Source organism: Ziziphus jujuba, chromosome 4 (assembly GCF_031755915.1).
Source record: "Ziziphus jujuba cultivar Dongzao chromosome 4, ASM3175591v1".
Classification (NCBI taxonomy): domain Eukaryota; kingdom Viridiplantae; phylum Streptophyta; class Magnoliopsida; order Rosales; family Rhamnaceae; genus Ziziphus; species Ziziphus jujuba.
In genome coordinates this window covers 7,252,728-7,270,102 of record NC_083382.1, presented here as the reverse complement: position 1 = coordinate 7,270,102, position 17,375 = coordinate 7,252,728, and the positions used below count along the sequence as shown (strand labels likewise).

The following is a 17,375-nucleotide window of genomic DNA, read 5'->3' as shown; positions in this document are numbered from 1 at the left end:
TCACATCGCATTATACTAAAACCAAGACAAAAAATGCCAAAGTGTATTTTATTTATTTATTTATTTTTTATGTTGGTTTTTTATTTCACTTTACACAAGATGAACTCCAGGGTTTACTTGGCTGTTCAAGATGTGTCGAAATTTGTGTAGTTATCCATTTATAACTTCAAGATAGAATATACAGAAATTTGTCCCTCTATGATGCACTATTTGTACCCATAGTACTCCTCTATTTCTCCCCAAGCATCAAAATATTCCTCATTTTCCATATATATAGACAATTTTTATAAACGTATGTAATGCAGAGAAAAAAAAGCCACAAAATTTGTCACACAATGACAAGAAAAAGTTGGGTTTTCAATTATTATATAAAATATTTTCACTAATATTGTAAGTAAAAAACCCCAAAAAAAAAAATTTGCTTTTTCACATGCCATGCAAGAAAAGTTGGTGGGATGTGAAATCAATGCCCATTTGATCTAATTCATTCTGGATGCTAACAGAAATAGAAGCACATGATTTAGAGCCAATCTAAGGAATGGGATTGGCCAATGAAGTCAAAATTTATGCTATTAGATCTATAAAGTGGAGCCCATTAAATGACCCTAATTGGCTACTTTTTTAGTAATAAATTCAACACTAATCATCTATAGTTTTTAATTTTTAAATCTTAAATTCAATGTAAAAATCCTTAATTTTAAAAGGAAGTTTGAAAAAAGAAAAAAAGAAAAAAAAAAGGGGATTTCTCTGGGACACAACTTCAATAAAAAGTTATGCTTCAGATCAAAGCCTCTGTTTGCTTCCCCTCCACTGGGAGCTTTATAGGCCCTCCACAATTACAAGTCCGAAGCTATGATTATTATAATATTCGAGAAAGCCACCCATTTGTTTAGTAAAATTTTTTTGATAAACCATTTGTTTATAATTAATTAATTAATTTCACTCAGCAAAATAATAATAAATTAATTTCTATGTGAAAAAGGTTCACAAAGGTTAGGTTTAGTCAAGTTGTATTGACAATTCTACCCTTCAGAACCGTTGCATTAGCACATTCTTTTAAAAAATTTGTAAGTTTTGGTCAAAACTCAATTTATTAAATCAAAAAAATATTTTAAAAAAAGGTAAAGCCTAACAGCTAGCTCTGTGAAAGCTACTAATAAATATATACTTGGAAAGGTCAGGAAGAATTAATTGAAACTCCAGAAACCTTTTTTTTTTTTCTGATAGAAATTGAAACTCCAGAAAATGCTTGGCAAAGAAAAAGAAGAAAATATCCCAGCCAAAAAAAAAAAAAAAAGTAGAAGAATATTACAATAACTACTTTGGAAATTCATAAATCAAATTATGTAGATAAGAACAAACAAAATGCCTTGTAAATACTAATAAATAAATATATTAATTAATTAATTAATTAATTAATACAGTGCACTAATTGTCCTGTTAAAATAAATGTTAATGGACATTAAATATTTTTTTTCTTTTTGTTTTTTCTTCGTGTGTTTATAACTCTTTTTTCCATTTCAAATTTCACATTGATGTTACTGTCTTATATCTTAATAAATAAGATTTAGTTCTTCAAAAAAAAAAAAAAAAAAAAACAAAGAATATGATTTATTGTGGCATTAATGGGGAAATAATAAAATAATGTAACATTCCACAACACAACCCCCCCCCCCGGGGGAAAAAAAACTTTTTAATTTATTTATGTATATTAGCTTCTTTTTTTAATTTTTTATTTTGGTTACTGGCTATTTTTTTTATCAATTTACCCACAAAAATAAACAAAATTTTTGTATGGATATATTAATCGAGGAACCTAAATCACAAGTCAAGTCTTTTTTTGGAATATTGATTTTTTTTTTTTTTTTTTAAGATGGACTATTGAAATTGAATACCTACTTTTAATATACCTACTATTGAAATTGAACCTAAAGATTATTTAAGAATTACAATAGATATAACCAATTTCTTGCTTTGTTCTTTATAGCAATCATTCGAAATTAAGTTTCCCGAGCAATTCAATATTTTTCTATACAATAGATTAAATTCAATGCAATATCTTTTATTAGTTATCTCTCCTCACCATTTTATTTATCATTTTTGTTAGTAATTTTTTTTAATCGGTTTGTTAGTATTGTTATTGTCATCAAATTATCAAATTTTTTTTGATAAACAAGTATTCCTGAATACATGGATAAGTTATTTCAGAAAAAAAAGGATAAGTAATAAAATAAATCTAATATATCTATGAAATATTATGTGGTAATTTTTAAACTTTTTTTTTCCTCCCTTTAACATAAGGTATGTATTGATTTTTTAGATATCCAAAATTAAAAAGATAACTTTAGGATTAGTCAGTATAAAAATGGTTTAATACTACTAGAATTTTATTGTCAAAAGAAAAACTCCTAGAATTTTATAGTCATAAAAAAGCTATGCCATATCTTATTGATAGTATTTATCTATTAATTAAAATTTTTTATTTTCTTTATCAAATAAAAAAGAAATTTCATCCTCCAACCGAACGACCAATAATTCACAGCAAAAAAATAGAAAGAAGAAAAAAAATGGCTTCCAAAAAGGTTATTGGAATAGAAGAGTTGCAAAGAAATGCAATTTCTTTTATTTTGGCCTAAAAAATTAATGAGAAAACCAAAAGTTCCCATCTTGCAAGTGACAAACAAATAAAGGCAGTGAAAATTACCAAAAAAAATCAGATAATAATAATAAAGGCATTGAATACCAAAAATGAAAACAAAAAATAAAAAAAGTTAAAATGGAAGAGCTTCAAAAAATGATGGAGCTCCACAACTGCATTTTGTCTGTCAAATGGCATAAATGTGCAGTGACAGAGTATGATTCTCTTTTATATATATGTGAAAATGAAATTTGTGATTTTTTCAAAGACAGTTTCTTAGAAGAATAGGGACAGTTTGGTAAGTATACCTTAACCAGAGCTTTAGATTTGGAGTTCCCTCCTCCTGTTGGGTTGACCCTCTCTCTCTCTTCTTTTTCACTTTTTTTTTTTTTTACTTCCTTTCTCTCTCTCTCTCTCCCCTTTTCTTCATGGTTCTACTTTACTTTTGTGCTTAATCAAATATCTATGTTGTTACCCAGCTATAAATGCCCCAAACCTGTTCACTATATTTGCTTTTCCTTTACTGTTTATCTCTCTCTCTCTCTCTCTCTCTCTCTCTCTCTCGCTCTGGTATCCTCCATTGCAAACCAAGCTTCCTTTCCAGCTTGCTGAGGTCCCTCTCTCATTCACACAGATAAAATACCTACCAACCATTTTACCCACCTTTTCTTTTTTGCTCCCTAAAATCCATCCCAAATTTGCATATTAAATCTCTCATTCTCTCTCTCTCTCTCTCTCTCTCTCTCTCTTCTCTCTCTCTCTCTCTCTTCTCTCTCTCTCTACATTTTCCTTTCAAAGATTAGATTTTTGTCTGGCTTTACCTCTATTTTTATTTTTTTATTTTTTCATTCTCTGAATTCTTTTTGGCCCACTAGAGGCCACAAACCCCTACTTGTAAACTACTCCTCTGCAAGTCTGCCTTTTTGGGCATCTGAGTTTTGGTGAGTTTCTGTTATTTCAGGTCTACATTGGCCTATCTATGCTTATTGAGTCTCTACTGGTCCAAAAAGAAGCCCTTGCTTTGCTTCTCTGGGTTCTTAAGGAAGAAGATCAGGGGGGTTAGTTTAGATCAATACAAAGGTGACTACTTTCCTCTTTGAATTGCTTTTTATATGACTCGCATTTTTCGCATTTTTCTCTTTTTGGGTCTCTTGCTTGGATCATAAGTGATGCTCTACGAGATTTTTCTTCTTTCCCTTTTTTTTTTTTAATTTTTTTTATGGGATTCTTTTGATTTGTGTGTTGGTAATTCATGGATGTTCGCTTTGGTTTTACATGGAATGTCGAATTTATGGCGCTTTGTTTCTTCGTTTTGATGACATATGCTAATTTGTTTTTCTTGATTTATCAAAAATTAGGAGAAAAGAAAAAAAAGAGTTACTTGAGAGCAATTTTTGCAGCACCAACTTTTGGCGAAACTGTCGATGCCATTTATTTTTTTTGAGCTTCCAATTCTCAACGCATTTGGTTCTCTCCTTTGCTTTGTCTCTAGTCTCTCCCTTCTTCCTGTGTTCCTTTTTGGTTTGCATGCTTTGGTTCTTTTGATTTGTGTTAGTGTTTGCAAACTAAGCCAAGAATCTAATAATATCTTCAAATTTTTTTCTTTAAGATTCTTGTTAATCTGGGATTTAAGTGTTAAACAAGGATGGGGATGGGGTTAATGAATTTGTTGCCTTGCAATGCTTATATTGACCCTTATTCTTTATGGTAATTTACTAGAAAATTTCATTTGAAAGTTAGGAAAAGCAGATACCTTTTCTTGTATTAATGTGCAAAGAAAACGTTTTTCTGGCATCCAGGTGGGGAATGTCTTAAGATTTTTGAGACTGGAAGATAGAGCTTTGAGTCCAAGTTGAGTTTGCGGTATCTAGAGAATCGAAAATGTCATCGGGTGGTTCTTTGAATGCAGAATTATCAAAGAAGACATCATTTTTGGGTTTAAAATTATGGGTTTTAATCTGTCTATGTGTTGGTGCATTTATTGTTTTGATACTTTGTTTCCTATCTATATGGGTCACATTCCGGAGGAAATCTAGGAGATCTCTAGATAAGTTCTCTATCACCCAAATCCCAAATGTCTCAAAAGATATTAAGGTTGACAAGGTTGGAGCTCAGAGTACCCATGATCACCCTGAGAGTTTATTTCTGACAGTAAATGATAAATCAACTGATAAGAATTCGGAGAAGATGTTAGTTCATTTGGGCACAAGCAAATCAAGTGATCCCGATAATGCCAGTCAGTGCAGCTCAGTTTATCATCATGAGAGAGCATGTAGTTCACAATCATGGGAAGAAGGTAGCTCTGGGACTGTTCGGAAACAGTCTTCGATGTCACATGGGGGACTTTTGACAGCCTCTCCTTTAGTGGGTTTGCCAGAGGGTTCACATCTTGGATGGGGGCACTGGTTTACTCTTAGGGATCTGGAATTTGCTACAAACCGTTTCTCTGCAGAGAATGTGCTTGGTGAGGGTGGATATGGGGTTGTTTACAAAGGCAGACTGATCAATGGAACTGAGGTTGCGGTGAAAAAACTTCTTAATAATCTGTAAGAACTTAAAACTTCTAAATATCATCTTTTACTTGTAAGTTGTTTTGATGAAATTTATTTTATAACTGTGTAGTTAATTTTGAATATAGGGGACAGGCAGAGAAAGAATTTAGAGTTGAAGTGGAGGCCATAGGCCATGTTCGGCATAAAAATCTTGTGCGTCTCCTCGGTTATTGCATAGAAGGGGTTCATAGGTGAGAATCATTTCCTTTTGAGATTAAATATCTATTCTTTCTGAAATTTCTTTTCTTCCCCACCTGTCCTACATCACTTTCCTGATTACTTTAACATTATATGCTGATATATTAAACAACCATGCTTTTAAAGTTTTTTTATAATTTTTCTTGTTCTTTTTGTCTAAAAGAGCCTTCACAAGTAAATGATTATGCTTTTACTATATTTTGCATAGGATGTTGGTGTATGAATATGTGAACAATGGAAACCTAGAACAGTGGCTACATGGGGCTATGCGCCATCATGGTACCCTTACTTGGGAAGCTCGCATGAAGGTGATACTTGGTACTGCAAAGGCGTAAGTTCATTGTTTACTCAACGCAGCTTCAAAGGATAGACTTTTTTTTCTTTTTTTTTTTTTTTTTTTTTTTTTTTTTAACAGTTCAAATTTTTTGCCCATTAACTTATTCTTAGTGTTGTATTGGATTAAATTATTGACTACTTTGTTGAATGATTTCTATTTTAGGATATAAACAATTCAATCTGTCACAGAACAGCTAGACGCTTTTTCACCTTTCTAATTCCGCTTAAGATAGTTGTTTCAGGCCTTAATTTCAAACTGCTTTCTTCAAGAGCTTTGATTTACAAGAAAAATGATTTTACATATGAATTGCAGGCTTGCTTATTTACATGAAGCCATAGAACCCAAGGTTGTTCACAGAGACATAAAATCAAGCAACATTTTGATTGACGATGAGTTTAATGCCAAGGTCTCAGATTTTGGGTTGGCCAAACTCTTGGGTTCAGGAGAGAGTCACATCACAACAAGGGTAATGGGAACATTTGGGTATGTATGGTCTTCATTTCCTTAGTCCTTTTTTTTACCTATTAATAATAGTATGTTCTGATGGGAGCTTATATTTTTTTGTTTTCTGAATTTCAGTTATGTGGCACCGGAATATGCTAATACTGGCTTGTTGAATGAGAAAAGTGACATTTACAGCTTTGGTGTCCTCCTGCTTGAAGCAGTTACTGGAAGGGACCCTGTGGACTACGGGCGCCCTGCTAATGAGGTATCGAATTCATGATCTATTGTCTAGGTTTTCTCAGCATGTTTTTAACGTACTCTCTTTCTTGCTCCTCTCTTTGCCCCCCACTCCACCTCACCACCACCCCATGTGGGTTGTTTACTACTTTTTGGGAGTTCATTATAGTATTTTTGCAATAATGTCTGATATCTATGTTTTATTTTCATGGCAGGTTAATCTTGTTGAGTGGCTAAAGGTTATGGTAGGTACAAGAAGAGCTGAGGAGGTTGTGGACCCAAACCTTGAAGTTAAACCCAGTACACGTGCTTTAAAGCGTGCCCTTCTGGTTGCACTTAGGTGTGTTGATACTGATGCAGATAAGAGACCCAGAATGACTCAGGTTGTACGAATGCTAGAAGCTGACGAATACCCATTTCGCGAGGTTCCAATCTTTCTCTTTTCGTAGTATTATTTAGCTATCTTATTCCATGGTACATGTGATATAACAAGTTAATCTTTAAATCTTTGTTTCTTTGATACTTGTATTTGTTAAAACTTGTTTTCTCAAACCTATTGGTATTACATAATTCCACACATTTGTATATGCATTTTAGTCCTGGAATAGTTCAAAGTTTTTTGGGAATTCAATGTCGGCTAGGCTGCTGGGTAGATTTAGTGATTTAGCACATGTTTCATTTTGTTAAAAGAAAGACTAGTTTGGTCGGACATACTATTTAGGCAACTTGTCGGTCTTTAGAAAAGCAACGTGAACTTGTATTAGAAATATCTGTACTCAATCAAACTAACAATGAGTTTTAGACTGAAAACTTGCTTTATGCTCTTCAGCTTTTTTGTTTTACATTGAAAGCTTATACTTGTGTGATGTATCCCACATGCTGAAAGTTATTGTGGTGAGGTAGGGTTAAATCCCATATTTGTGACCCTGCTATTCACGATTTGGTTGGTATTAGGATGCTTGTATAGCTAAATTGTATAATGTTATTCAGGATCGAAGAAACAGAAGAAGCCGAACAACCAGCATGGAAATCGACTCCATAAAGGACATTTCTGGTTCAGCTGAAACAGAAAACAAGGTAGAGGATCCAGAGAGCCAAATATCTGAAGCAACTCATGGATAGGACTGACAAAGCACATGATTTGGATGAGTAATTGCCTTCTCATCTGCCGAAGTAAAAGATTTTAGTAACCCCATCAATACATAATACATTTCAAAGTTTTTTGGTTTTTTGGGAAAAAAAAAAAAAAAAAAAAAAGGTCTTCAATTTAAGAGATCTGTATTGGAGATAACCCATTGGATCATGAAAGCATTGCTGTTGTTTCAGTTGTTCTGCCTTCTCAGGCATATGGTTTTTCCAAAATGATGGTGTCCCAAGTGCCAACCCCATAAACTGGGTATTTTGGGTGGGTGAGAGAGTGAGAGACAGAGAAGATGGAGCATTACAGAGAGAGAGAGAGAGAGAGAGAGAGGCTCTTGTACAGGTTGTCTTGGGACCAATGGGCTGTCTTTTTCTATACATGATTGTATTTTTTCTTTATGTTTCTTTTTTGAATTTTCATTTGATTACTGTTCTTGGGTGGTGGTTAAGAGTCTTGATTTCACTTTTCTTTTCCTTTTTTTGGGGGTTTTAATTTATTTTATTTTTCTTTTAGAAATGAAAGCTTATGGAGTCAAAATGATGGTAGTTTCCTTTTCTCTTTTTTTTTTTTTTCCCTGTTTTATCTACCTCTTTTTTGTTGCAGAAAGAATGATGCTTATCATCCTCTATTGTTTTGCTTTCAACTCCTCTCCTTTTACTCATTGCTTCAGTTTCTGGTCAAAATCAACTATCTTTTTTTTTTTTTTTTTTTTTTTTTTTGGGTTTCTTCCCTTGGTGAACCATAATGCCTGTCTCTCAAAAGTATATTACTAATTCTGGTTTTGACCAACAATTATTCTGCCCCGAATTGTAACCTTGAGTGCATGATCAGTGCCTAAAATCAGGCATTCACACACCGAACAACCGTTTTGTCACTTTAGCTGCAGTAAACAATCATCATAGATACGCTGTGAGATGCTTAGAGTAGGTAATATGATATTTATAATTCAATGGTAAAGTCACTGTTTTTTCAAGCAAAAGTTTCATCTTGGATTTTACTTTTGGAGTATGCTATTGACCTAACAAGCAACTGGGAGTGGCTTATTTACAAAATTGAAAAGAAAATAAGATAAATAAACAAAAACCCAGAAGAAGTATGACTTTTATAACATGGTTCGAGAATGGCATTGAGATTATTTATTTATTTATTTATTTTTCTATAGAAATTGATTCAAAAGGTTCGTGATTCATGCTTACAAGTGGGTAAGAATTATTGGGTCAGATTCTGGCTGACAATAGTAGAGCCCTTATTGGGGGTGGACCGTTTCTTTGGCTTCTTGCACCAGTTTTCATTTGCCTTCCCATAGCTCTCTAGGCTTATTTGATCATTGAATGACCATTTTGTTTTTGCTTTTCGTTTTTCTTTTATTTTATTTTATTTTTATTGCCTTGTTTGCCATGATGTTTGAATTCTGAGTAGGGTCACCCACTTTTTTGACTTTTTGGGTCCTAAATACATCTAACGGTCACATTTTTGGATTTTTGTTCTAGAAAAGCCCAAATTTGTGGGTAGCTTAGCAACTGGTTGGATTAGCTTATGTCATCTTCTTGCTGGCCAATTATTGTTTTCTGATTTGGCCTGTTTTGGACGCCAATTCCTCACATTGAATAATGGCTCTCTCATTCTTCTCTTTGAAGCTTTCATTAATTTTTAGTTATTTTTAGCTGTCAGTTGCAGTTATCTATATATATATATATATATAAGCGTATATGCATTAAAAGTTACAGATAAGGTAATGTGATATACTTAGCATTTTCTGACATCAAAATTTGGATATCAACTAACGTTTTAGATAATAACAGATGAGATGTTCAAAATTTTTATATATTGGATTAATTTTGCTACGAGAGACCTTTCACACAGTTCAATGCTATAAGTTTTTGACATCCCCTCATATGTAATTTGGGAAAAAAAATTAAAATATTTATAAAATACATACTTCCACTTCTAATAAAGAACTATAAACCCTGTATTAAAATTAGAAGCATGTACTCCAGAAGTATTAGAAATGTTTTCGTGATTTAGATAACATATCCTATGAAAATTGAAATACATCTACAATAATGTAGGCCACGTTGCCAACCATTTATATATAACATATATAAGAATAGATTTATCAAAAAAAAAAAATATATAATAACAATAATAATGGATAGAATTTTTAAAATGAAAGAGAACAAAAAGTTTCCTTAAAAAAAAAAAATTGAGAATCAAAAGAGCATAACTAACAATGACATATTATTTGGTATCTAAATTTTAATGAATAAAAAGTAGTAATGGTGAGGACTAATGTTTTCAATTCAGTTCCATTTTTATTTTCTAATTTTTTTTGGTGAAAATTCACCACTTTGATTTGCTACAATGCTTATCAAAAGATCGTTATGGCCACGTTATAACAAAAAGATACTTACATCCATATTATAAATATATATATATAATTTTTCTAATGTATAGACATTCATAAAAAATTATAGTTTTTGAACAAATCATTATCTATAAATGATACATTGCAATGGAAAATGTGATGGGCACCACACAAAGCTATTTGCCAAATGTCATATGGATGAAAATTGAGAATTTATGGTAAGAAATTGATGGGATTTACCATATCAAAAAAAATTGGGATTTTAGATTAATAGAATGGAGGATTCAATCGATAAATCCTAAACGATCAAGCTACGACATCACCAACTATCCGATCAACATCGGCCATGGCCTGAGGAACTTGCTAATGACGGCCAAAGTAGAAGAAGAAAAAAAGGGTATTAACTATTGATGGTGAACGGCTATTGCTAAGAAGACTGACGTGGAAAAGATGCGGACAACGATGTTGGGTGTACTTGACTCGGTAAACTGAGGTGTCAGTATGTGTACACATGTTATGTTTAACTTGGATATGTGTACTATGTCGGATGCTAGGCTGTGTACCCAATGTGTATGTTATGTTTTACGTGGACATGTGTACTATATATAGGACCTTAGGCTGTGTAAATAATGTGTGTTGAAGAATTTCTCATTAGATACAACATTAATTATTATTTGTGGCTAATTTAAATTTTATCAAGATAATTAAATAATTTTTTTTTTAATTTTTTTATGTGGCATCTAACATGATATATTTTCCTCTCCACAACTCAATCATCATATCTTTACCATATGTATCTCAATATTTTTATTATTTGATCTGACATGGATATTTTCTTTTTTTAATAAATTAGGAAAAGAGATTTCAACACCAAATGGATAGTCAATTGGACTACCAAAAGGGACAAACCAGTGAGAATTGTATAATTTTTTAAAAGAATTTGCTAATAAAAAAATCATTTTAATCGTCATTATATCTCTTGCTAAAATTTTGGTTTGCCTGCTTCTCTCTCTCTATGTATAGTATTATTTCAATATGCAACACAAATATTGATACTTGGAGTGGTTTTAACATCAAGATAAAATCCGGATCCATTAATTACATGCAATCTTAATTTACCATTAAAAGATTGCAATCTAGAAATCTTTCCGTTGAAAATTAAATTGCATGCTATAATTGCATTAATTTTTTATTAAAATCCATATATATATATATATATATTGTGATGTGAGTATTTTCATTCACATTTATTCATCAATTTCTATACCAAGAATATACAAAACCTTAATTACATGCAATCTTAATTTGTCATTAAAAGATTGCTATCCAGAACTATTTGCATTGAAAATTAAATTGCATGCTATAATTGCATTATGATTTTATATTAAAATCCATATATATATATATATATATATATATTTCATTGACATTTGTTCCTCCATGTCTATACCAAGAAATACAAAACCCTAATTAGGTCCAAATGCACATTCATGGCTAATAACTTCAAATATCATGGAGTAGTTTCTCTAATTCTCTCCCTATCTCTACTACTCATGCAAGCATCAATATCATCCAAGGCAGATGAAGAGGCTGATAAAGTATGCAGCAAAACACCCCAACCGGCACTTTGCTCGAACTGCATACGCAACGATCCCCACAGAACTGGCGACGATATTCTGAACCTGACGCATTCCGTCGTCTTCTGCATGTATTCTAAGGTAGTTGATGGCCATGCACACGCAGATCGGGAGAGCGTGAAAGAGACCAAAGGCGATCTAAAACAAGCGCTTGTTGCTTGCGACCAAGACCTTTGTAGTGCAATTGATGATCTTTTTGATTCCTACATGGCGCTTCAAACCGTCCCCGTCGATATCAAAAAAGCAAGAAGTGAACTCGAATCCGGGATTCACTATGTTAAAAGCTGTATCATTGCATTTCGAGTGCATTCTAACATTACTATTCCGCCTATGTTGGCTCAAGAACTTGAGGCTGCTATTCAGTATTATTTTGCTGCTCGTTCTTTGTTTAGTATGATATGAAATATTTGGTCTTCAATATATAACTTTTTGTTTCTTTTTGTAGCAGTTTAATGTTTTTTTTAGACGATTATCTATATATAAATATATATATATATATATATAATAGAGAATAGTTTCTTTTATTTATATTTTTATTTTTTGGCTGGATCGTAATTTAATTATAAGGTATTGAAAATTTAGAATTTTAGTAAATAGAATTTGTAAACAAATTATACATATAGTCATTGTTATTGGTACACACAATTTAAAAGCCTTGGGGTTAAATAGTTACATATATTATCCAAGTTAACTAATGTGTAAAATATGACTGTCAACTATTTTTAAATTTTTATTGTTTATATATAAATCATTTGATGTACTCATTAATTACCAATATAGTCATATACTTTGATGTGCAGAATATTCCGATATATTAGATTGAATTATTAATTATGAGGCCCGATTTCAAGCACAATCTTTTCTTTTAGCTACCTGTTGAATATGAACGTCATTAACTTTGTGTAAATGTTTATTACCACCATAATTAGTTAAATACCAGTAAAAATGCACACAGACAATAAGTATATAGATAAATCATTTTATTTACTTAAAAAAAGGTTCAAAATTCAGCCAAAATATACGTAATGCAGGGTATATAAATTTAGTGCATGCGTGTATAATAAGTTATAGATTAAAAAATAAAGAATAAAAATATTATTAAATATATGTTAAAATTAGTTATTTTTAATATACTGTGATAGAAATATAATTATTAGCAAGATAATAATAGTTTTATATATAAAAAAAATACAAAATAGTAAATAATTAAAATAAATAAAAAATATAAAAAAAATTTATACACATTTTTACGTTATTGTAAAAGAGAAAAAATAATTAAAAAAATTTATTTATTCAAAATTATGTGTTTATACACTTATATAATATGGCAGTACGTTTAATATGTATTTTAAATTTTTTTCATTCAAAAAAATGATTTTTTTTTTTTTTTTTGCATGCATGTATGCATATTATTTACGAATTTACTAACTAGGATTACTAGTGGATATACCATTCGTTAAGAGCTATAGTTATGTTCATGCATGCCCTTGTGTTTTCATTTTTTTTCTTTGGGAAATTTACCTTCTAATTTCATATAGGTAGCAATTGTTACTTTTTACCATAAAATTCACAGAGTCAGCTTATAGTTCATCATCAATTTTAAAATTATTGCCTAAACACTCCTATTAAGTGCTGCTTTTATTGCCCCTGAAGGGAAAAAAAAAAAAAAAAAGGTTTGAAACAGCTCTGCAATTGCCGTTGAAATCAAATAACCTTGATGATTTATCAAGTAAAAAAATAAAAATAAAAAAAATCAAATAACCCAAATGTTTTGTGCAGAAAAATACATAACTATTAATGTTATACATTGGTTTGTTCAAAAATAAAAATAAAAAATTGTTATACATTGGTGAGAGATATTATTGCATCTCAAAAATTAATTATCCAATTTGAACTAATTGTAAATTAAATAAAGTACAAAAATTAACCCTCAATGAACCAATATCAATGCAAGCTGCATATTACATCCACAATGTAATCTTTCTTTCTTTCTTTTTTTCTTTTTTTTTTTTTTTTTTTTTGAAAGAGCATCCATAATGTAATTGCCTAATGCATCCAGATCACCTTCTACCTTGTTTGAAGACATTAGAATACTAATTGGATATATGAACAGAGATAATTAAGGAAAACTAGCTAATAAGATCCAACTAGAAGACAACTCAAACCTTTAAAAATTTGCTTAAAAATCACAAATATTTAGTTAGCCTACCTTTTCTCTCTCTCTCTCTCTCTCTATATATATATATATATATTTATACTGGTACTATTTGCACACACAAATATTCATACTTGTTAATCCATCTACAGTAGAATATTCAAAAGCCTAAGGTCAAAAATTTCATGGCCAGCTTCAAACATCAGGGAGTTTCACTTTTTTCTCTATATCTTTTTCATTATGTTCTGCTAGGAACAGCCATGGCAGATGAAGATGTTGAGAAAGTTTGCAGCCAGACACCAGAATCCAATCTATGCTCGAGCTGTATAAACACCGACACTGGTAGAACTGGTGACGATATTCCGAGCCTGACCCATTCCGTCGTCTTTTGCATGAATTCTAAGGCAGTTGAAGGCCATGGCGATGCAGACCTGCTGAGCTAGAATGCAAGCCAATCTAAAACAGGCACTCATAGCTTGTAGCAACGGTCTTTCAGGTTCAGAAAACAATCTTTATGAGTCCTACATAGCACTTGAAACTGTCCCAGCTGATATCGGAAATGTGACCATACCGAGCAAAAAGTCAAAATTTGATTCCACTTAGCTAAATCTGGTCAAACTCGGTTAATGCAAAAAAAAAAAAAATTCTATTTCGGGACGGGGTATTATAAGAAAAGTGAGAAGTAAACTCAAATCTGAAAATAATTATTTAAAAGCTTGCAGTGATGCATTTCCAGCAGATCGATCCGAGCATTACAATTCCGTCTGTGTTGTTTCAAGATGTCGATACTGCTAATGGGTTCTATCTTGTTGCTGGATCTTTGTTTAGTATGATACCATGAAAGTTATTAGTTTATTTGCAATAGTACTCTTTAATCACTTTGTTTCTTGTAACAATTTAGGCTTGGTTCTGTATAGTTAGTGTTGATTCCAAAATGTTCTACTTTATCTATCCTCTCAAAAAAAAAAAAAAAAAAAAAAAAATCAACTACAGCTATGCTAAAGAAATAATCAATTAAAATGTTTGGTAAGTGATGTTAATAAAAGTGCTGCAAAGTATAGAAATTATAAATAAGTATTTTGTAACTTATAAAATTGAATTGATGTTAATATTACAATTATTAAAATAAATATGCATATAATTTTTTATAATAATTTATATATATAATTATGTTGTGGTATTTTTTATATTAAAATTGTATTAAAAATATTTTTAAGAAAATATAATGACAAATGATAAAAAATATATAATATATAATATTATGTTATATGCATTTTTTTATCTGAGTTTATTTTTATAAGAGAGTTTTAATTTAAATATGAATATTATATAGTATAAAAGATAAACGGAGTGTGGTATTATTAATTAAGGATATTTTAAATCTTGTTTGTTTTCATTGTAAGAGAATCAAAATTTTAAAATCAATCAATGATCTAATTTTAAAATCTGCTATATAACGGTCAAAATTACCAACTATTCTATTTAATTTTAATTATACCAAATAAATAATGACAGGATCAGATCCCTTCTAGATTTTGAAGTGGTCTCGCCCGGAGGAAGCTCCATCAATAATCCTACATAAAATCCAATATAACCTTCTCTTAAAATAATTGAATATAATTTATACACAAGTTTTTTTCGTTGTGGCGAAAGTGGAAAAAATAATTGAAAATATTTTTTTATTCTTTTAAAAAAAATATATCTTTTTTTTTTTAATCCCACTTGGATAATGTGCTATGACAACATATTGAATAAATGTTTAAAATTTTTACCTTCAAACATTATATTATTTTTCCGTACAACTGAAAGCGGTACAGAAAACGAAAATTTTTTCCCCCCCAAAAATATGTATATACATACATACACTATTTGTTTATTATTCACAAATTAACTAGTTATATTGTACACAAATTAACATGGATATAATTAATGGATTTTGGGGCGGTGCCGAAAAATAAAAACGAAGTCAAACTCTGCATCATTAAAGTGAAGTTTTGACTATATATATATATATATATATATATATGTGTTTGTAATTTAATGGCATTAATTGGAAAATAAATAAATAAAGAAATAAATAAATATATATATATATATATAGCTTTGAATTTGATTATTAATTCAGAAGTCTATGGTTAACAGCCTTTTTTTTTTTTTTTTGCTTTTTTTTTTCTTACATGAGGGGGGTTAAATAGTTACATTGAAATTAAATGGTGTATGCAATTTTTAACTTATTATTATCATTATTTTGATATTAATTAATTTTTTATTATTTATGAATCATTTGTTGTATCTTTTAATGACTAATATGGTTTATAAAATACTTTCACATATAGATCTATCAATAATGCTAGAGTTACTAAAATATTCACCAAATTCATTTACTAAATAATATGACAGAATATATGATAATTTTTAATAGATTTATTTTTTTAAGTCACTTATCCATTTAAGGGTTTATATTTAAATTATACGAATATATCAACTAATAATATTTTAACACGTATCATTTGATAGATAAATTTGATTCATATTTATAGAACACTCAATCTTATGTGATATAGATAAAGTCCTCCTCTATAGATTGTTATAATGGAGGCACAAATATTTTCTAAAAATAAAAATCAAAGAAAGGTACTGAAAGATTAATAGTAATTAGAGATTATGTTTAAAAAGAGCATGGAATAGTTTACGTTCAACTTGTCTACGGGCTGATTTCATACAAAAAGCTAATGTTTTAGTAAGCTAATATATATAGTTTTAAATTGAATATGTACATCTAACTATGTATAAATGTCATTTTAGCACCGAAAAACAAAAATAGTGTATAAATTTTATATGTTACAAGAAAAGAAAAAAGAAAAAAAAAGTGTATAAATGTTTATTTAATAAATTTATAATAAATTTCATTTAAACCTTTTCAGTTTTATCATAATTATATTTATGATTTTTAACTATAAAAGTAAAGTAAAAAAAACTCATATATAAATTATGAATAAGAGTTTTTATAAACATGGATCTAACTATGATTAAAATAAAATTGAAAAAGTATAAACGAAATTTTCTCTAAATTTATTTAATGTAAAATGCGTATATAGTTGATTTGGTTGTGCATAAGCCATACAAAATAGAACATTATCAAACGAAAGCACTTATATATATATATATATATATATAAAAGTACCAACCATACCCAAAGTTTGGTTGTATCTATCTCTATATATAATTTAATTTGGATATTTATCCAAAAGAAAGAAATTAAGTTGGGTATGCTTATAAATATTCATTATCTCCTTGATTACTAAATGAACTAATACAATTACATACCATGAAATACAAAACTTGTTCATTATTTATTTAGACCAGAATAAACAAAAGCAATGCTCAAGATCATCATTTAATGAACAACTACGTACTACTTCAAAGTTTCAGAGATCAAACAGAATTCGTAGTAATGCTTTATTGAGAACATAGTATTTGAATGGAGAGAGAGAAAGACAAAAATAAAATAAATATACTATGTAGTGATATGTGAGAGCCAACTCTTTGCACGGTCAACTAAAAAAACTCATTGTATGGTCAAGGTTTTTTAATCGCCTCAAATTTCTATGTATATGCCTTATGCGACCATAAGGATCTTCTAATTCTATCTCACAAATTAAAAATAGATA

General features: G+C 30.0%; 1 protein-coding gene across 1 annotated transcript; it reads left to right on the top strand.

Moving 5' to 3' along the window:
• The first annotated feature begins 3,048 nt into the window (after window positions 1-3,048).
• On the top strand, window positions 3,049-8,102 carry LOC107416135 (probable receptor-like protein kinase At2g42960). Its single transcript, XM_016024594.4, has 8 exons — window positions 3,049-3,718; window positions 4,438-5,184; window positions 5,277-5,381; window positions 5,597-5,719; window positions 6,038-6,208; window positions 6,305-6,434; window positions 6,622-6,831; window positions 7,397-8,102. Exons 2-8 carry the CDS (start codon window positions 4,520-4,522, stop codon window positions 7,526-7,528), a joined length of 1,536 nt encoding a protein of 511 aa, XP_015880080.1. The 5' UTR covers window positions 3,049-3,718; window positions 4,438-4,519; the 3' UTR covers window positions 7,529-8,102.
• Window positions 8,103-17,375: the final 9,273 nt, after the last annotated feature.

Coding starts and splice junctions, on each gene's coding strand:
- LOC107416135 (XM_016024594.4), top strand. CDS start 4,520: ATGTCATCGGGTGGTTCTTTGAATGCAGAATTATCAAAGAAGACATCA. Junction 5,382..5,596: donor TGCATAGAAGGGGTTCATAG/GTGAGAATCATT, acceptor TATTTTGCATAG/GATGTTGGTGTATGAATATG. Junction 6,435..6,621: donor ACGGGCGCCCTGCTAATGAG/GTATCGAATTCA, acceptor TTTTCATGGCAG/GTTAATCTTGTTGAGTGGCT.